Source organism: Cnephaeus nilssonii, assembly GCF_951640355.1.
Source record: "Cnephaeus nilssonii genome assembly, chromosome: 12".
Lineage (NCBI taxonomy): Eukaryota > Metazoa > Chordata > Mammalia > Chiroptera > Vespertilionidae > Cnephaeus > Cnephaeus nilssonii.
The window spans coordinates 14,125,202-14,147,412 of NC_137083.1; the positions used below are offsets into that span (position 1 = coordinate 14,125,202).

Here is a 22,211-nt window from a genome sequence, read left to right on the forward strand (position 1 = left end):
ATTGTGCTTAGCAGGTGTCTTGCAGAAAGCTTGCAGCCTTGAACACTGCATAGCCTAGGTAACCATTAGCCACCCGGCATCGGGTGGGGCCAAGGACGGACCGGACCCTTACAGCAGCAGAACGGCCTGCAGCCAGCAAGGACCAATAAACACCTTTCTCTCCCCTCAGTCTCTACTGATGCCTTTGGCGGGCTCAGCCCCGCTGCACCCAGGTGCCTGAAATAAAAATCTCTTTTGATACATGATGGCCTCATGTCCTAGGTGTTCGACCCTGGCCCACTCCGAACCTTTCAGTTTTGAGATAAATTTCAGTTATATTTTTCAAGTGAAATTCAATAGTTTGAATTAATAAGCCCACACATAAATTAGTTCCTTTTGATGATCATTATGGTTGAAATAAATAAAGCTATCCAGACATCATAAATTTAAATGCATTTGATGGGACCTTTTTTAATTTAAAAAATTCAAATTCTATCAAATGTCTTGTGGTTTTATCAAACGTTCATTTTTTTAAATCTTTAGGTTCAGTCATGTAAAATGGTGAACTATCATTTTATTTCATTCCCATTCTTCAAAAACAGTCTCTCCCCTTCGAAATTAATTTTCTCCAAATATTCAGATGAGCAGGGAGGACATTTATCTGCACAATTGCAGATATTCCTTATTTCATTTTACATGTGAAAAGATGATGGAGGACTCAAATGAAATATCAGTAAGTCCAAAATTATTCAACATTAACTGAACACCAGTTATATACAAGAGAGCTTTCCACTTATCAGATAGTATTAGCAGGCCCAACAACAGGAAATCTCAGAGTAGATTCAATCCTCATAAGTGACATGTAATACTTGACTAAGAAATCAAATTATCTTCGCGTATTCAGTAGTAGGACTTACAGCCATGTTAAAGCCCTACTGTAGGCAAAGAGTACACATCACTAAGCCTGTAGGTGCAGTTGACAATTCTTGTGATATGCCAAATGCTCTAAAGAAGGATTACAATGCATCACATTTCCAGTCCTGGCCTTAGGAAATGGACATATTTTCCCTCTCAAATGCAGGGTTTGCTCTCGCCTTCAATCTGATTTCCTCTTCAGGTAAGTGGGTGCGGCCCAACATAAATGCTTTTCAACAGAAAGACTTCACATGAAACAGGATCAGGCAGACAAGTACCACCAAACTGTCACATTTTCAAAGTGGCAGCGAGGTCTACCAAATGCCAGGACTTCAATCAGACCCATTTCACACCAGCTAGAGAGAGAGCCAATCCCTCAGACTTCACATACCCTTTCTGGCCCAAATGTGTGACTTTCAGGTCAGTTCCATACTTATTCTTGATCCACTTAATTCCCTGTTGCTGGGGATCTATCAGCAGGGGCCAGCGCTCACAGTGTGTGAGGATTGTGGCGTTTTCGGTGGACATCCTATCACTGGGCAGGCCTTCGTTATTCCAGGCAGCAATGGTAGCATCGTCCGTCAACATGGCAATCAAATCCCGGCCTTCGGTTATTGGAATGGAAACCTTTAAAATCAGGGTTAAATGCAATGCATAAATAGTGGGGCAGAGCAAAAGACTCAGGATGACAGACAAGGAAAGAGACTCAAACCAAGAGAAGACATGCAAGTGCTCTGTGGACTCTGAGAAGCCAAATAAACTCTCACCATGAAATACAATCTGAGCCAATGAGCCCCGTATTTTACCTCTTAGGATTCTGTCATTTACCTCTTAGGATTCTGTCAATATCTGCTTTATTACTGCCTCTATCTGACCTCAAGGGACTTTGCCCTCTACATACATCTACAGCTACTCCAACAAGATGAGCGTGAACTTAGACACCAGGAAGTACGGTCGATAACGGAAATGTATTTGGCCAATGGAGGGGTCACCCCACGTTAGCCATGCTAGAGCGGGACATCTTGCTCCAACATTTCACCTTTTACTACAGGCCGTCACCACAAGGAGCTGACATCTCCTTCTGGGATGGGTTAATAGGATGCATTCACTCCATCAGCTTGCTGGCTGTGCCCAGGCCTAACTGTGATTGCAGAAAGCACTGCAATGGGGGAGCTGTACTGTGAGAGAGAGAGAGACAGAGTCAGAGTGAGTGAGAGCGAGAGCGAGAGAGCGAGAGAGCGAGAGAGCGAGAGAGCGAGAGAGCGAGAGAGCGAGAGAGAGAGAGAGAGAGAGAGAGAAATCGGTTTTAAAGAATAGGGGTCATTCTTTATAAAAATGGACCAGTTTTACCAAAACTTAACAAGATCACGGAAAGCAATTTATTTGTTGTGTCATCAATCACCAAGCATTTACCATATTGAGCACCTCCTACACATAAAACACCGCCTGGAGATGCCAAAATGGGCAAGATGGAAAAGGAGCTGGTCCCCAGGCTTGATGGAAACATGCCTCCGTAAGAGATTACAGCAAGAGCCCAACTGGGAGTAGGCAGGGGAGGCCAGAGCAGCAGTAGGTGTTTGATTTATTGGTTGGCCACAGAGCTTCAGTAAACTAAATGCTGGGAAAATTCCCAGAGTAAAGCTAGGATGCAATTTGATATCAATATAGGAAAAGTAGCACAATATTCTTACTGTTCCTGACTATGATGTTATCTTACAAGTAAACGCTACCTCCTAGTGATATGAACACTAAGCCTTGGTATCTGACTTGATACAGTTTCCTTAAAGACACAAGTAAATGGGTATTGTTTAGAATGAGCATCTTCCTATTAGCCAAGGATATGTGGCTTTAAATTCTTACCGTCTACCACCACCCTCTGTGCTACTCTTTGGAGGGAAACAATTTTGGGTAACAGTGTGATTTGGATCTTCAAGGTCATGTGTGCCCACTGCCCCTGTCCTTTTCATCAGCTACCACCATGCTACCTGGTTTCTTCCGTACCCCGTGCTCCAAACGCGTGCCCCCACTGTTGCACTTTCTGAAAGCCTTTCCCAGGTGCCCTGCAGTGTCCTAGTCCTATTTGGATCAAACTCCTTGCTCTCTACTTGTGTGTCTTACCCAAAACCCACATCTCCCCCAGGGCCGTGGCTCTTAACCCCAGCCTGCATTTTAGAACCACACAAAGTTCTCAAAAGCTATCAACATCCAGTATTTTTTTTTTTTAATTCTCACCCAAGGATATGTTTTTTTATTGATTTTAGAGAGAGAGATGAGCTATTTTTTAAAATATATATTTTTATTGACTTCAGAGAGGAAGGGAGAGGGAGAGAGAAAGAGAGAGAGAAACATCAGTGATGAGAATCATTCATCTGCTGTCTCCTGCACTCCCCACACTGGGGATCGAGCCCACAACCAGGGCATGTGCCCTGACTGGGAATCGAACTGTGACCTCCTGGTTCATAGGTCGACACTCAACCACTGAACCACACTGGCCGGGCTTAAGTTGAGCTATTTTTATAATTAAGTATAAAATGGTATACTTCTAATCTGAAAGTAGTCATGAAAAAAACACACACGTTAACAAACAACTCATAATATTAGTAAGAAAACAAAAGGTTTCATACTATACAATAACATAATCCAAATTTTATTTCAGTTATCAGTTTTGTTTATATAATTAATTTTCATATTTTTCATCCCTCTGTTTAGCCATCATTAAAATAAGAAAAACTGCCACACACAAGGAGCATCTCCTTCACAGCAGAATTTCCAGGCAGTTCCTGTTACAGAGGTACAACAGGGCCTGGTATATATGCACTGTTTTTACTACTGAAATTTCAGTGTGACGCTCCCAAATGCTGACAAGGCAAGGAGCTGAGCTTACCTTTCGCTGAAGAAAGGGAACCCACTCACAGTCCACCAGTTCCTGGCGATACTGCTTCGTGAAGGATCCGACGTAAGACACAAAGGCCGCCGTCAGCAGAACATCGCCACAGAGTGTCTTCTCTTGAGCTTCAAAGGATTCTATAGACTGGCCCCAGCGAATCTTCTCCGACTGAAAGATAAAACTACTTAGTTGTAATTGCAGGGTGAGCATCCCCTCAACAAATGCTTAATGTGACGGCCTTGGAGCACAAGGTAAGCCGACGTCCAGTCCTTAGAAGGAGCAGAACAGAACTGGTTGGATGACCATTACAATCGTTCACGCGTCTGAAACCCATGATTCGGAAGGCGCTCTCATACTCTCTTCCGTGGAGTTACTACAACACGACGTGAGATCTCGAACATCTTCTCCTTAGATGCCCTAACTCCTTCACTGTGACCGAGGGAGGGCCTTCGGGAAAGGCTGATGACAGTCACACTCCTGTCCGTCTGGGAGTGGAGTATCAGGAGCTGTGGCCAAGACTGAATGATGCTTAATGACAACTTGGCTGCTTTCCACATCTCCTGCTTTTCAGCCAGGGCCCTACACTGCCCTAGGCCAGTGGTCGGCAAACTGCGCGAGCCACATGCGGCTCTTTGGCCCCTTGAGTGTGGCTCTTCCACAAAATACCACGGCCTGGGCGAGTCTATTTTGAAGAAGTGGTGTTAGAAGAAGTTTAAGTTTAAAAAATTTGGCTCTCAAAAGAAATTCCAATCGTTGTCCTGTTGGTATTTGGCTCTGTTGACTAATGAGTTTGCCGACCACTGCCCTAGGCCAACTTTCTTTTTTCTTTAACATACTGGCTGTTGGCTTATTTTAGAAAAAGGAAAATGACAAACACCCCTGATGTTGTTAATTAAAACGTAAGGCTTAAAGAACCACCTATCCAGAATCCTATTAATTGAAGAATAAGTGCTGGTAGTTTCTACTCGGGGTATTTTTCTAATAAAATCACTTGGTCAGTGTCAGAACCTATACCACAGGTAAAAACATGGAAATCAAAGAACTTCACTAGCCTTAAAGATCATACACTCCAAGAATGCTGTTGAAGTCCTGATAGCTAGTTGGATGACCATTTAAAATTTGATTTTCAGGTTAAGTACGTGGAGCCCTTAAAATTGAATTTGAATAAAATGGCAATAAATATCTACAGATTGATTAAACTACAGGGTAGTTCACTAATTCACTTTGTTTCAATGCATGCTAAAAATGAATACATTCTAAGCACATGCAAATTAACAGGACCTGGGGAAAAAAATCAGCAATTTGATAGTACAAGCAAAGATCCCATGATGCATATCAGAATAGATTGGAATGCCAGTTGCCTACAAACCATCATAATGCCCACAGCACTGAGGTCATGAAATGAGCAGTTGCAAATGTTTTTCAAAGCTTTGTTAAGATAGTCTCCCTGCTTTGCTTCATACAGGTCACTCCAAGTTAGCTATAACAATTAAACACTAAGGAACTTCAGCTCTCTACCCTCTTTCTAGAATTCATTCATTTCCTTCCTCAGCTGCTGACAACAGATCCATTAATTTTGAAGAGGAATCTCTCATTTGCCTTCGCTCCATCTTTGTTGTCGTTGGTTAGTAAATGTTCAACAATAAAGTGCACCTACCTCATTCTCCAAAACAGCTTTGAAGTTTGAAGATTTACTAAACAGAGACTTATTGGCTACAAAAATTGTCAGTAATTTCACTATACCACCCACGCAACATAAATCATTACTGACACTGGCTAACAAGGGTTTAAGAGTTGGAACATGTCCTCTAATAAATTTCTAGACAGTTAAAAATCACTATAATTTTATTCTAATGCATTATAGATTGCCTGTAATGTCATCCTGGCTGGGGTGACCCAATTTCTAATTTTGAACAGCTGTTCAGCTCAGGAGTTAGTTAATGATTAAATATAAATTGCCTGATTTATTAGTCTGAATGGCTGAGCTTCCAGGTCAATGCTATATAGACAAAATCATCAGTCTTGATGCTTTTCAGAAGTTAACTGTCTCCCGCTCTAGTCAGAAAGAATTTATCCTCAAAGGAAAAGGTCTGGCATCTTCAAGTAATCCTTTAAATATATATATATATACACACACATGCACATATGTGTGTATATATACATATATATTGCTAGTTAATACTGGTCAAACATTTTCCTCCCCTTGTCTAAATCTTCAAGAGTAACTAAGGCCTTTGGAGACAGTGCTGTGTGTTAGAGATGCAGCATAGAGCCTGCTTTACCCTTCAAAAAACGTTCGGACATCTGTAACTACCTCAGGAAAACAGTCTAATTAAATGGCACTTTTTCTTTTCTTCGGATACTTCCCAAGTGGTGAACATTTCAAACTGCTTAAATCTCACCACACGAAATGGGAGAAGTGGGAAACTCCAACAGAAGTGGTGGAGTTTCTCAACTGACCTAAGAAAAATGAGTCTTCAAAAGGCCCCAGATTTTTTTTTTTAACATAGGAGGCTCCCAAAGCGCACCCATTCATTCACTTGACAAATATCTACTGATGCCTATGATGTGCCGGGGACTGTGCTATACGCTTGGGATTAAGCCGTGCAGAAAACTGGTGAGGTTCCTATTCTTGAGGCGCTTATATGTGTACATGGGTAAGTGTATATGTCATGTGCTGATCAATGTTATGAAAAATAAAACAGAGTAAGAGCGGGGTGTGTGCTGGGGGGCGGGTGAGAGAGCAGAGAAAACCATGTGATGAGGAGAACGTTTAGCAGAGACCTGAAGGAAGTTGGGGAGCCAATGATGTCATCATCGGGGGGGGGGGGGGGGGGGAAGGTAAGCCACGTGGAGGAAAAAGGCAAAGGACGCAAAGTAGGAAGAGCAAGGCCAGTGCAGTTGGAGCGAGAGGGAAGGTGGCAGGGGTGAGGACAGGAGGTATCCCGGAGCCAGGTCATATACGGCCTTGCAGGCCAGGGGGCGCCTTTGGACTGCCCTTTGAGTTAGACCATTAGTTACTGAAGAATTCTGAGACACCAGTGTCAGGAATGAACTTAATTTTTTGAAACACGACTCAGGTGCAGTGAAGGGAGAGGACTCAGGGGTGATGTTGGAAGCGAGGGCGGTACTCCAGAGCAGAGATGCTGGTGGCCTGGACCAGCACGGAGAGGCGAGGAGGATGAGGATGCGGGGTTCCACATGGGCTTTGAAGGCAGAGCCAGTACAGCATGTATTCCGTGGGTTGGGTGTGGGGCATGAGAAAGAGCAAACAGTCCAGGGGGATGCCAAAGCTTTCGGCCCTAACAACTGGAAGAACAGACTTGGGATTCTGAGATGGAATGGAGAGAGTGGATTTTGCAGAATGAACTATGAGGGATGATGGACTTAAATTTGTTTGTTTGTTTGTTTTTTAAATTAGATTTTTACTAGTAAAAAGTCCAGTGTAATTATAAGTTAGGCTATCCCCCAGTTCAACTGACCCTAACACATTTCTCCCTTCTTTCTTGCTAAGGGAACTCTGATTTTGAATAGGGTGGTGAGGAGTCCAGCCCCATGCGATGAACCGTGATTGGCTCAGCCAATCACCATATCCCCGTTTTCCTATTTCCCAGCCTTCTTTGCAGCTACACGTGGTCAATCTAGCTCTGGATAGAGAAACATAAGTGAAGTCTGCCAAACACATTCCTAGGAAAACTTCAGTTTTTCTTATAAAAGGACAAAAATCCAGCTCTGGCCGGGTGCTCAGTCGGTTGGAGCATCATCCTGTACACCAAAAGGTTCTGGGTTTGATCCCCAGTCAGGGTGCGTACAGGAGGCAACCAATGGATGTTTCTCTCTCACATCGATGTTTATCTCTCTCTCCCCTTTCCTCTCTCTCTAAAATCAATAAAAACATATTCCTGGGTGAGGATTAAAAAAAGAGACAAAAATTCAGCTGATACAGATTACTCTCTCTCCTGCCTGAATCTGAGGTATAACAGCCTTCTGTGACCGCGATGCAAAATGCATGAGGGTGAGCGACCACCTGCTAAGTGTGGAGGAGCAGAGGGTACAGAGATTAGGCGTCCGGTTGCTAATTACCTGAGTCAACACTGACAATGTCTACCCTCTGGAATTTTCTGTGATATGTAAAAAAATTAACTCCCATTTGATTAAGCCGCTATAAACCAACTTTTCTGTTACTGTCAGCTAAATACAGTTCTAATAGAGCAGTTATCTACTTTTAGGTAGTCCTTAAATAAAAATAGTTGTATTAAGATTGAATTCAGATATGAAATTCATCCTTTCAAGTACACAATTGAGTGGATTTTTAGTGTATTCACCGACTCGGGCAATCATCCTATCTACTTTTAGAATTAGCACATCAGTCATCTCTAAAAAGATGCCACAGAGAATATCATGCAGGCTTAATTTGAAGTAATGTTCTGATGGTAGAATTCAATTGTAAATGTATATTAAATGACTCAGACAACAGTTCAATGGCACCGTTACCTAGCAGCTGGCCTGCGTTTATAACATATTCAGGAAAACCACTGAGTTCATGGCTATCTACTGAAAAATACAGAGAATGGTCAGTTCTTACTTTGGGTAAGTTAGATCCAGTATGAATGATAATGGGATATTCTCCTTCATGGTTGATTTCACATCTACTTAGTTATTGACAGCAAATAAAGACAAGACCCCGAAGTGCTGATCTGCATATTTTAGGTAGAATCTGGGAAGAAAAGGTGAACTTGCCTCAAGTTCCTTGACAAGTTTGTTGGCCAGTTCAATGGTTTTGTTTGTCTGGTTCACCTCTTCCTGGCACCGAACCTTCTCAGCTATTGCTTTTTCAAACGAAGCTGTGAGTCGGCTCAGATTTCGATCCAGATCCTGAATAAGAATCAAAATGAACTTCTGAGCCATTTCTAGATATTCAAGATGAAATATTATAATCAGCTTAAACCACCCATTTAAGCTGTGAAACAAACCTCTGTCCCTCCTTCGCCCCTTTCGCAGACGTGTTAGGGAAGGAGTGCCGCCACAGACCGCCAGCTCGCCAGGCGGCCTTCGGCCTGCCTCCTGCCCTGGGCAGAGGGCAGCCGGCGACGGGGTGCGTGGACGTGCCCTGCAGGCTCACACACACCATGGGTGCACTGTCCCCTCTCTCTTGTACCTGAGCCTTATCCTCTTTTTAAATAAGGGTCATCCTTTGGTTCTCCACAAAGAGGGGGAAGGGTGTTAAATCCCGAGTAGAATAAAGGAATCGAGAAAAAAGCAAGCGAGTGCAAAGGGTTAATGATGGAGTCCCCTCAGACCACTGGACAATGTATACGTGTGATCTTCACACCGTGATCCCAAATCTGCGTTCCCGAGCCAGGCTTCTCTCTCAACCCCGGGTCTGGCCCCAGAACACCCAACACGTGGGTTTGCTGCACACAGAGAGTGGGGACTCCCATGCATGGCTGTGTACTGTGCAACAAACAGCATTTTGATCCATCAAACAGCACTTGGAGACATCAGGATTCTGAGGTGGGAAATAACAGGTGTCAGCTAATTTTAGCTAACGGGAATTCACTGGAAGGAAAGAGGGGGGGCTGTTAGGAGGGAAGGAAAGGCAGAGGACCACATGCAGACTCCCAGGAGCTGAGAGCTGGAGCAGGAAGTGCCTGAGAGTCTCACCGGGACGCCACCCCATGCATGACTTCTACTTTCACTCTTTTTATTCTTTGCTCATGACTCAGTTTCAGAGATGGAGGATCAAATTGGCGAAGCTTGGATGATACTTCTAGACTTCGGCTAGCAAAGCCAAGGGCACCCCTGCTAGAAGCCCCACCTGAGTGTATCCAACAAGGAAAGATAATTCCTCAGAGATACACCTGGGTTCTGGGCGGCCAGAAGTCCTCAGTGTCTACCTTGGGAGGTAGCCGTTATGATCATTACTTCACAGACACTGGACTGAAGCTCCGAGGGCTCCCCAAGGTGCCAGGGTGACCGAGCCTCCTCACTCTGACTGCTGTCTTGTCAGGCATCTCACACTGATCATCTCTGTTCTGCATCCCCGGCCTCCCCCCGCCCCCCAACCGCTGTCCGCCAGCCTTGCATCCGTCTCACTCTCCCCATCTGGCTGCTCTGCTTACCTGAGGCCCTAGCAGGACTCATGGCCGCGCCTCTGAACTTGTCTGTCTGCCTCTAGACTCCTCTCTCCCCAGGCTTCCATTCGGTTGCTGAAAAGCTAGTTTGATCACGTCGTTAACTAAGAGCCTTCACATGTACCAACTGCTTCTTCCCTCTTTTCTTTATTCTTTACCAAGAACACCTCTCCCGACCTAGTGATCCTGGTGACTCGCGAAGCCCAGGTCAAGCACACCTTCATTATGACACGCACCCTCATTTCTCCAGGCGCGGCACTTTTTTGGTGCTCCTGTTGCATTGTATGTATGAAGTCACATGAATACTTAGAACACTGGACTTAGAAGGATTGGTTACATCTTTGTGAAAATAGGAATGTTGATCATCTTTGTAGCTGATATTCTCTAAGTCTGTATTGTGTGCCAGGTACCATGCTGAATTCTTAATAGGAATGTCTCTCATTTAATCCTCACAATCCCACCCTAGAAGTGGATGCTACTGTAATACCTACTGCACAGATGAGAAAACCAAGGCTCAGAGAGGCTACCTAACTTGTGAAGGGTGAAACGGTAAATGGAGGAACCAGGATATAAACCCAGGCAGCCTGGCTCCAGAGTCCCTGCTTTCAATCACATGCGCTACCCCCCCCTCCCCACACCCCGCTCCTCCGATCATGCAAGTTTCCACTTTCCCGGTTCAGTGTCTGGCACACAGCAGATAAGGAGCGGCTACTAAAGGAGAATGCAGATGAAGACAGAACGACACATGGAATGTCCTTCTGTTTGGCAGGGATGCACACGTGGCCCTACCTGAAAGTGGGATCCTCAGAGGGGAGGTACCCCCTCTTGGGAACTTCAGGGCAACCGTTTGTACTCACCACAAGCTTTTTCCTGAGCGCGTCTAGCTTCTCAGTAGCTGCAGCCAGTTCTGAGTTCGCGTGGGCCAATGCTTGGCGTTTGGGCTCCACGTCACAGTAGACCTGAAATGCCACGTGGGGGTTCGTTCATGAGACGACCGTGCAGAGACGACAAGTAATCATTCGATCCTTCCCCTGCTGGGGGCTTTACAGTTAAAGTCTCTAATTCACTAGCCATTGGTCGCTTATTGCTTAGCAATGGGCCTCCCTAAGGGCAGAGCAAACCTCCACACCGCCTTCCAAGTTCTCTCTGCTTGTCCACTATTCACGCACGTACTCTGGACATCAGAGCCACAAGTCCTTGCGTTAATGCTAAGTATGCCAAATGCCACGAATATACTAAAATTAGCTTGCCGTAAAATCAGGAGCAAGTCCTCCTGTCACTCGAAATTGTGGTATGCAGGCATGTCGTTGAAATTGGGAGGGGGGGGGGTCTCTGTCCCAGAAAGTGGGAGGCAGCCTCACACAATATTAACCACGCTTTTACTTTCTTTCCCAAGCCCCTGGCAGCCTGAAGCGTGTGTGTGTCTGAATGGGTCGTTTGAGAATTTAGTGGATCCATATTTTCTCTCCTGTTGGGGAGAGAGAAAGGAAATGAAGTTTTATAGCAAAACAACAGGAGCGCAGCCACGGTCTAACTTGCGCCTGCGGGGCAAGGAGCGCAGGGGGTCAGGCGTTTTATTACGGAGAGAGGCCGCGCATCAATGGCAATCTGTCTGAGCTCCTTCTCTACAGACTTCCACTAAAGAGAGGGGAAGCGCAGCAGGGCCCGGTTCCTGTGGGGCCTCCGTATCCAGGACGTAGCCTGGTTCTATGAAAAGCATTCTGGGAATGTCACTGCCTGCACTTGGCATTTCCTCAGTAATCCCAGTTTTGAATGTAACACACAACCTTCCAAGACAGAAGTGAGGTGGCTTTTCAGAGTGAAGGGCTGTGCACGGGCCCTTCTTATACCCGGTGCTCTGCAAAGTGCTGAGGGCACAGTTGGCTGATGCTTGGAAGCGGATCAATAAATGACTACGTGACGTGATCATCCTCTCTCTCTATTGCCCAAAGCACGAACTTTAGATGAGACCATACACAGGCAAAAACCTACTTGCCATTAAAATACTAAAACAAACAAACAAACAAAAAATGGCTATTTCCTCGTCTCCCTATGACTACGCTAGAGGGTGTGAATTTTTGCTTTGAGAGCAGGGATCAAGTTTAACTGAACATTAATTCAGAAGTTCAGTTTTTTTCTCCGAATCAAAATGAAATTAGCATTTTCACACAAATATAATTAATGTTTTCATCGAATCAAATCTAATTGCTGCTATTTGATCTAAAGAAGCTAATTGTTCTACCCTGAGGAAGACAGTTTCCAACATTTCAAGTATCCTCCCGCATAGAATTCTATGTAATCAGACCCTTTCATGTCTCATGCTTAGAACTTTATCTTAATTTCCAAATTACATCTTTTTACTGGCCCAGGAATTAAGATATCGCCGGGCCTTTGTGACTTCCACGTTGGACCAGGACGGATACCTCATAGAACTTGATGATGTTGATGACCCAGGCGCAGAGGCCTGCTGCTGCGAAAGATTTGGTCCGAATCAGGTTGGGATTGAACTCCGGGTCTTTCAAATACTGTTCATTCACCACTTTTAGACAGTTCTCTGGAATGTGCTCTTTGTCGTAGTTAATTAACGCTTGCAAGAAATCATCAACCTGTAAAGCAAAAGGACTTACTGCAAAAACCCACTTTGGCTTCAGAGAAAATTCCAAGATCGGAAGTTAAAATCGGCTTTTAGGGCTCGCATTACAAAGGCAAAATTGGCAAGCCGCATTTATCCTACTGTGTGACTTTTTCAGTCTTTAGTGTACGGAGTTAGAATTAGCAATGGACACTTTTAAAATCTCTTCCATCCCGGGGTAAAATATTCAGTCCCTACACAGGAGGCCCTCACATTTTGAAAAAGAAATTCACATACTCCAAAGCCCCTTTGCTTCACCTTCTGATACATTAGTAACATTTTTTCTTTCCAGCATAAGAAATCCATGTAATTTTCTTCCTCCTACACTTAACTGCTCTCACAATTTCGCAAATAATTAGCAACCTTCCAATGGCTGCTGGTGCTGCCTTAGGGATGCTGTAACCCCAAGCTAACCTCGAACTTGGCCAACACAGATTCAAAGTCTAAAGAACACACAGCAGGTTACCCTCACGGACATGAAGAGGGTTCCTTTGGATTGGAACATCTTTTGCTGCCAAGTATAACCGCAGCACTGAGCACAGTTACGGGGGTTTTCTTCCTGCCAGGCTGTCGGATACCTTTCCCATGAAGACTTTCGCTGCTTTCCAGCCTCGGTCTTTGGGCACCCTGCCCCGGGGAGCCAGAAGGACCATCACAGCCGCGGCAACGTTGGTGACGGCGTTCGGAGGGTTGGGAAAGGCCTTCAGCTCAGTGAGATTGACCTGGGGAAAAGCACAGGCACCTCTGAGACCGGGAGGGCTGGGGAAGCGCCGGGAGCTGTCGAGCTGGTCGTCAGCGGCCTCCGACCTCTCCATTCCACACCAGCCTCGGTTGGGCAGGAATTCCACCTTGAGGCCCCAAGAAGTTCAGTTCTCCCTGCGTACTTTCCCCCCTGATGCTCTGGAAACATCACTGTCCTTTTTGCCCTCTAAGAAAAAATGGTTCATCTGGTATTCCGGTCCTACAGAGCCCTGCTCAATGAGTCAGGACATTTCATAAGCATACGGGTTTTAAGGTATTCATGGGTTCTATCCCACCTATGTAACATATTTGCATTTTAACCAGGTCCTCGCAGAAACACAGTCCCTTAGTTCAGTGTCTCTCGGTTGTGATTTTCTGCTTCACGTGTACAACCACTACTTTCTGGTACACTAGGTGGCTCTCGATTGGGAGGATGCCCGTACAGGTTTTGTCTATTCTGTACACTCCTCCTTACTCTTCTCCTAGCGGAATCTTGATTTACCCAGCAGGTGGTGTTAATGGTGTAAGTTACAAGTGTCAGGGCAAATACTTAGGAGCGCTGGTACCTGTAAGAAGCACATGTCGGTTCATGACACATGATTTTAGAGAACAAGCACTTCCTATAGTCTTTCATGAGCTGCCCAATACACTCATCAAACGTTCAACCCGAGTCTGCTCCACTGCCATAAGCTGCCTGTTTATTTGGGAAATGAATGCAAAAAAAAAAAACAAAACACACACACAGAAAATAAGAGCAAAGGCAACAGAACTGGCTACGATTCCTCTGCATTTGCACGCATCATCATCATTTACAAAAACGCTCAGCTTTATATCTAAGTGGCATTTATTTCTGCCTGGGTAAACAATAATATATTCAGAGGAAAATCTACAAATGTAGACAAGCACAAAGAAGGAAATAAACATTGTGCGGTTCAAATATAAAGAGGAAATCTCTCTCACATCTCTCTCTCAACTCAATAAACATATCCTTGGGTGAGGATTAAAAAAAACACACGTTAAGTATTATTTTGAGGAATCCAAAAATAATCATCCTTACCCTGTTGAGTGTGTTGAGTGCAGCTGTTGCAGCCACCAGAGCAGGCTCAGCCTTGAGCAAGTCGGCCTCACACTCTTTCTGTTTCTGGGACACTTCGGTCTGAATGGCTGTCACCTAGTCAGAGAGGAAAAGCACACACACTCACACACACAAACACACATCAGCATCTTGGATCTCTCTCCTGAAAACATGTGGGCTGAGTCAGATGCACTGTCCGCATCTTGAATAGGGGAGGGTTTGTGTTAAGACCAATTCCCTTTGGGCACACTGTATATACAAAGCGTGGGACATGCACAAAACACACAACACGGATGGATTCAAGTACCAACATGCTCCAAGATGGGCTCTAATTGAACCATGAGTTGCCACTAATGAGAAATATAAGATTAAGGGATTCCTCTGTTCTTCAATTTCCTTTTCCAGAGAGTCCTGGGCAAGTGAAAATCCAGGCTGGCTCAGTAACATACACCACGGATTTTCTTGCTAGAATTCCCCACCTAATTCTTGCTAACATTTGCCTAAAAGCCATGTTAGCTCTTCTTTAGAAATAGATAAAAGCTTTCTTGTTCAACCGGCTAGAACAGTGGCCGGCAAACCGCGGTTCGTGAGCCACATGCGGCTCTTTGGTCCCTTGAGTGTGGCTCTTCCACAAAATACCACGTACCCTAATTAAGTTAATAACAATGTACCTACCTATATAGTTGAAGTCTAAAAAATTAGGCTCTCAAAAGAAATTTCAATTGTTGTACTGTTGATATTTGGCTCTGTTGACTAATGAGTTTGCCGACCACTGGGCTAGAAGATACTGTTCTGGGCTGTGCATGTTGAGCCACAGATAGAATTTTTATAAAGACGAATTACTGGTTTCTCTAAGGACCTGGTAGGGAACCACAGCAGCAACCGTCCAGTTCTGCCTTTGGCAATGGAACAATGACACTGATGTCCTCTCTCCTGCTGAGGGCCAAATGGCCGTCTCCACACGCCAAGAGGGTGCTGTATCGGCCTCAGGACATAAACACATGGGATATGGAACATAGGGAAACCGTGTGGGTACACGTGAACCAAATCAAAGTGAGAAGCTTTGGAGTTTTTATCTTCCTCCATGTAGGACACCTATAGAATCTGAATGGCCAGGGAGAGGACATTTTTAGTCCTCAGCAGAAATTGGAATTTCAAAGCTGTGGCGCTGGGCGGCAGGATCTGGTCACCCTGGGAGATGGTTCCCAAGGTGACGGTGATTTGTGGAATGTAAAGTGTGAACAAAGTGCATTTCCTCCGATGTGTTGGGAACGAACAGGTTTAACTATACCATAAAATTAAACACTGCTCACAACAAATTATGTTGTCTACTACAGCTTCATTAGCAGTAATTACCCGTCTCCTGATTAACCGTTATTTTGCTGTATACTGCACCTTTTATGAACATAATTGGTTCAGGGTAGATATGTGACCTCATGCCAATACATACACAGCTACTGTTAATGTAAATAAGGAAACTCGGCATGCTCACCGAGAACTGCTGCAAAACCACAGCCCCCAAAACTGCCAGGAATGGAGCGTGAACATTCTAAGAAGGCTACATGTTCAGTGTGCTGGAGGATGCTGTTACAGATGAGAGAGAGCGTGTATTTGCCCAAGCGAGTTATTACATCAGGTATTTTTTTCCATAAGGGTATAATCAATCTATAAGTGCGCGTTGTTACCCTTTATAATGGCATCGCTTTAAGCTGAACTCAGGATGGCAGATTTTTAGTACTAGAAGAAACCTTAAGGCAAGGGTGGGGAACCTTTTTTCTGCCGAGGGCCATTTGGATATTTATAACGTCATTCTTGGGCCATCCAAAATTATCAACTTAAAAATTAGCCTGCTCTATTTTTTTTTAATATATATTTTATTGATTTTTTACAGAGAGGAAGAGGGATAGAGAGTTAGAAACATCGATCAGCTCCCTCCTGCACACCCCTACTGGGGATGTTCCCACAACCAAGGTACATGCCCTTGACCGGAATCGAACCTGGGACCCTTCAGTCCACAGGCCGATGCTCTATCTGCTGAGCCAAACCGGTTAGGGCTATTTGGTCAAACATTTAATTCACTCACCCCTAATGCCTTGGCAGGGCCAGACCAAATCATTTCGTGGGCCTTATACGGCCTGCCTAATACGGTTCCCCATCCCTGCCTTAAAGCGTTTTTCTTTAAGTGCTATTTCTACGATACTGGGAGTTACTACTCTTCTCCTCTGACTCCTTTGGTGGTAATGGAGTATTATTCCTTTGGGTAAAGTTTATAAATAGAGCAATCTTGAACATTTAATATGTAAAAACCCACAAGTGTGAGTAAAAAGTACTCGAGGTTAACTTATTTCTCATTCCCAATACCTCTCACCCTGAGGTGCAGTGACACCAGAACACTGAACGTGCTGCGTATCCTAGTGATCTGGGAAGACGTGGGGCGCAATTCCCTTTGGCCCACGGCTCCGGGGCGTGTCAGCCAGGCCCACCCTGGATAATGGATTAATGGCTACTGACTCAGTGGCTCTGAGCATGTGGCAATTTACAATTATTTATTAACTAAGCCCTGATTATAATTGTCTAAAATAAGAGAATTTACCTTACACACACACACACACATATATATATCCATTCAATTTTTAAACAAATATTTATTAATTTTATGTTTATTGTACTATTTCTTTTGGAAAATAAGATAAAGAAATCCCTTCCATTTGCAGCTGAAGTTTTGGTAAAAGAAGAAGACAAATGGCTGGATGTCTAAGTGCAAAGAAAGCAGATTTTATAGAAGCTTAAAAGTAATTGTTTCCAACAATAAAACATAATACAAAATGCCAGAGCCTCCATCGAATAAAAAAGAACAAATTTAGCGTAGGATTTAATAATAAACTCAAGTTGTATGATTAAAATGCAAAATTTGAAAACCATTTTGCAAAGTGACGGAATGGGCTTTGTTAACAATTGAGTTGTTCAATTTGCCTAAAAACTGAGACCCTTTAGAAACCTCAGAGGAGCCTTCATGACCTTTACTGTATTACAAATAGGCCTGATGTTCAAGATCCACATCCATTATATGCTTGAATGAGCTCAGTATTTATTGTTCTTCTATATCATTAAAGGAGCTAAAAGGTTGGGAAAATGCATAATGTAAAGAAAGGTCAAGTGGTAATCATGGTGTGAAATGCTGTTACATGTGTAACTATAATAATTCTCTAGATTTTATGCCCCTTGGAGAGGAAGTTGTTCAAAATTGTTCACCTACTAACGCTGATTTTGTGCTAAATATAGCTCGGCACCCTAAATGGTAGAATGGGCCTGACCTTTTGCTCCTCGGCATCGGCGATGGCCTTTTCCCGGCTCACTTTCTCTGTCTGAAGCCCGATCTTGGCAATCAGAGCTTCAGTATCCTGATTTCTCAGTTGCAACTCGGCTTCTTGAGAGGCAAGCCTGGCTTTGAGATCTCCCACCTAAAGAAAAAAAGTCATTATTTGGAAGTAACAAATATCAGATACAGCTTCGTTTTCTCAATGACGTCAGGGGTCCCTCGCAGTTTGTATACTACATCTGTTTCTGCCGAGTTGACGTCAGTCCCAGGTGTGAGAACGCGGCCCCATCCTTTGCCATGTAGGAATAAACAGAATAATGTTTCCAGTGGTTTTGTGGACAATATCGTGAATGTATGTCGGCACCAACTAGAAGTTTATCTTCTCAACTCATTCTGGGCAGCCAGAGAGGCACTGACAGCGGGGCCCACCTGAGCCCACGTCGCATGCGCCCCCTGCTTTCTTGGTCCTGTGCGGCTCAGGCTCCAGGCAGCAGAGTCCGGGGAAAGTTTGCTGGATGACAAGCTGGAAGGACCATGCTTTCCTTCTCCAACACATGGCAGGACACTTCAGACAAGTTAAAGAGGTCAGTGCTCCTTGGCTGTTATCTGTTTACTTAATCAGTTGCTTATTTTGATAGAAATGCCCACAGACCAGTCATCTCTTCCCACAAAGAGGTGGCCTGATTTTCCTTCCTCTCATAGGACATTCACATTAACACCTACACTAAGAAGGGCAAACCACAAGTGCCTTGTGGGGATGGACGGCCAGGGACTTTCCCAGATGTGAATTCTTCTTGGGGGTGGGGCATGAAATAACCTCATTCAGCTCCTGTGAAACCCGAGTCTTCCTGAGGCATCAAGCTTGTCTGCTTTAAAGAAGGATTCTCCCACCTTTTACGCTGGGATTTCATGAGGTTCCGAGGGTACCACTGGGTTCCTAAGTTTGAGGACCATGTAAATAAAAGCATAAGTGATGTGCTAGGGAGAAAAATATAACTCGTGAAAGCAGCTTCACACATCATGACGATAATTAGCTCTTTGTCCCACTTATTTTCCTGAAGTATAAACATTACTATTTTGTTAAAACCATAGAAGCAAAAAAACAATTATAACCACTTATTCTGACTCAATTGCTAAAAGCACTTTAGTGCTTCCATCGGGCGGGATGACATCTCCCTACCAGATGCAAGGACTCTGGTAACCCCCACCTCAGCACACTCTGCGCTCACTCTATCTGAAAGCACAATTACCACCGCGACTACTCCCTGTCCGATTAAAGTTAAAGCAAGACTGACTCCTTAGCCTCTCTACGAAGTCAGGGCAACACTGCTTGATATTTGCTTTCCTGTTGTTAGCCATGTGAATTGGTCATGTGTTAAGTCATAATCAACAGAATTATCCAAGGAGACCGGGAATAAACTGTTATTTCAAGCCCTAATTTCAGCTTCTAAGGAAGCTATTAGGTCTGAAATATGCCAAGTGACTGAAGCCCTGGATAGGAGGCCTGACCTATGAAGAAAGGTCACTAGGTTATCGGGATGACCTAGGCCAGTGGTCAGCAAACTCATTAGTCAACAGAGCCAAATATCAACAGTACAACGATTGAAATTTCTTTTGAGAGCCAAGTTTTTTAAACTTAAACTTCTTCTAACGCCACTTCTTCAAAATAGATTCGCCCAGGCTGTGGTATTTTGTGGAAGAGCCACACTCAAGGGGCCAAAGAGCCTCATGTGGCTCGCGAGCAGCAGTTTGCCGACCCCGGACCCAGGCTGACATCTAAAGAGGAGCATGTGGCAGTAAAAGGGAAACGATGGACACGATGCTTCCTTTTCCAAATAAGCTGATTAAAAAACAAACCAAAAACTTGTAAGAACCTATTAAATATCCCAACCACTCTTCTGGTATTAAAAACATGACATGCACAAATACCTAATGAAAAGAAATCACCGGTAGGCCTTCAACCAACACTTTGTGCATCTTCCTCTCAGACTTGCCGCCTGCTGCTTCCAGCTGAGGAGGAATAAGGAGACCCCCCCCCCCCCAAGCTGCCCTGCACTTGGCAGTGAACTGCTGTTGGCTTTCTCTCTCCCTTTCTCCCACGCCCTTGAGTCATCAACACATAACTGAGATGATGTTAGAAAACCACTCATCTTCTCTTAGCTCAACAGGACTCGAGGAAAGACTTCACTGGGGAAAAGGGTCTTGGTTTAAGTGAGACAGTATTACTAGCAGAGAGATGGGTAGAGGAAGAAAAGGGAAGAGAAAGGGCAAGGAGAAAAAGAGTGATAGGAAATGTGCATGAGAAGGAAGAGTAAAGAAAGACATTCTTTGAAAGGGAAGGAAAAGGTGCACAAATATGGGTATACGGTACTCTCTGGGGGCTTCCCAGAAACTGTTCTTCACATCCCTCCGTCCTGGAAACTGACCTGGAAACCTCTTCCCTCTGTTTCTCTTTCCCAATAGCATTCTCTCTCCTCGGTGCTCGGGACAGATCGTGCTTCACCAAAGAGCCATCCCGGGCATGCGCAGCACAGAGGATAAGAGGTAAATGGTACTTTGGCCGATGGAGTGCGTGAAGGACATGGCCAGAGAGGCCTTCAAGGTGAAGGGGCCAACATATGCTTCCCCGACCAGTTCGGGGCTTATTTTGAGCCTATACACAAATGGGCTGGCTGCACTACTGGGGGGAAAACTGGCTCAGTCTCTTGAAAACAAGAGCCTATGCCCTGATGCCAATACTCTAGAGCAGGGGTCGTAAACCTTTCGGACCTCACGGACCACCAGTGGTCTGTGGACCGCCGTTTGGTGACTGCTGTTCTAGAGAAACCACTGGAATTTCTGGCTTTGAGGTCACCCCCAGTGACAATGCCCTCGATGCATGTTGCTCCAGCTCTAGGGCCCAGGTGGCTCAGAGAAAAGCTGGGCCATTCCCCAGTCTCCACATGCTTCCATTCTAACTTCTTCTGACTAGTCACAGAGAGGCAGCACGGTACCATGGACAATCCACAGGCTTTGGAGTAATACCGACCCTGCTTCACACCCCAACCTTACGGGCTGGGTTCTGTGGCCTTACACTCTTTCAGCCTCATAAGTAAAATTACAGCAGCACCACCCATGCCGTGAACTGGTTTTGTATTTAACAATGAAATCGGATGACCGGTGTATAGACATGATTAACATCCTATGTGAATTCTCTGATTACTCCTAGGGGTTAGAGGTACTGTCCTTCAAGTACCTCTACCCTCCAGGGGCCTTATGACTGAGGATGAAGGCAACACGGGATACTTTTATCTAAGAGAGATGGTGGCTAAAAAGGGACCAGACACCAAGATTGGTCTTAGGGTCTAATCACATTATCAACCCTCATCACATCATCAACCAGGAAATGATGCCCTCACTGGCGGGTGACAAAATTCCTGACATTAAGCCCAGAACCCCGAAGCGGTGGGAGACCGGAGAGAGGAATCAGCTATGCCCGTTCCTTTCAACATCTCTCCGTGACCCTGCACTGAGTCAGGCCAAGACAGGATGTCTCTCCAAACCATCAGTGATAGAGCCATTGGCTGGTCCCTTCCTAGGCTTGGAAAGCCAGAAATAGTGTGTTCTTTGTGTTCTCAAACTGTAAAATTTTAGCATTAGATTACTGTATCAGCAACCTCTCAATGCATGGGACGATGCTCAACCAACAGAGCCACATCAGCCATGGTAGCATCAGGTATCCTATATAATAAAAGCCTAATATGCTAAGTGTCCGGTCGACTGATTGGCCCTTCAACCAATCAAAGCGTAATATGCTAATGATATGCTAAGGCCGCTCAACTGCTCACTATGACGTGCGCTGACCACCCAGGGGCAGATGCTCCGACCGTTAGTTTAGCTTGCTGCTGGGGTCTGGCCAATTGGGACTGAGCGAGACGGCTGGACACACCCTGGAGCCCTCCCGCGGCCCCTCCACAGGCTGGCCAACCTCCCACATCCCTTCCTGGCCCCCATCCTGCACCGATGTGGTCCCTCAGCCTGGCCTGCACCCTCTTGCAATCCGGGACCCCTCGGGGGATGTTGGAGAGCCGGTTTCGTCCCAATCCCGCAGGCCAGGCCAAGGGGCCCCACGGGTGCATGAATTCGTGCACCAGGCCTCTAGTCCTATATAATAAAAGGCTAATATGCAAATTGACCAAACAGCGGAACGACTGGTCACTATGACACACCCTGACCACCAGGGGGCAGATGCTCAACGCAGGAGCTGCCCTTTGGTGGTCAGTGCGCTCTCACAGGGAGAGCGCCACTCAGCCAGAAGCCGGGCTCATGGCTGGCAAGTGCAGCGGCGGTGGCAGGAACCTCTCCTGCTTCCAAGGCAGTGCCACTCAGCCAGAAGCCGGGCTCATGGTGACGAGTGCAGTGGCAGTGGTGGGAGCCTCTCCTGCCTCTGTGGCAGCGCTAAGGACCTCATGGGGGATGTCCGACTGCCAGCTTAGGCCTGCTCCCCAGCAGTCGGACATCCCCCGAGGGGTCCCGGGCTGCGAGAGGGC

At 45.3% G+C, this 22,211-nt stretch overlaps 1 protein-coding gene across 1 annotated transcript in view; it reads right to left on the reverse strand.

Moving 5' to 3' along the window:
- Positions 1 to 22,211, reverse strand: part of DNAH11 (dynein axonemal heavy chain 11) — a 201,131-nt gene that overhangs the window by 47,414 nt on the left and 131,506 nt on the right. Inside the window, exons 57-64 of the mRNA XM_079786504.1 lie at positions 17,678 to 17,824; positions 14,346 to 14,459; positions 13,126 to 13,269; positions 12,339 to 12,521; positions 10,773 to 10,874; positions 8,522 to 8,656; positions 3,779 to 3,949; positions 1,286 to 1,521 (exon numbers count right to left, since the gene is read on the reverse strand). Of these exons, the coding sequence (XP_079642630.1) occupies positions 1,286 to 1,521; positions 3,779 to 3,949; positions 8,522 to 8,656; positions 10,773 to 10,874; positions 12,339 to 12,521; positions 13,126 to 13,269; positions 14,346 to 14,459; positions 17,678 to 17,824 (1,232 nt within the window). The remainder of the gene's footprint in view (positions 1 to 1,285; positions 1,522 to 3,778; positions 3,950 to 8,521; positions 8,657 to 10,772; positions 10,875 to 12,338; positions 12,522 to 13,125; positions 13,270 to 14,345; positions 14,460 to 17,677; positions 17,825 to 22,211) is intronic.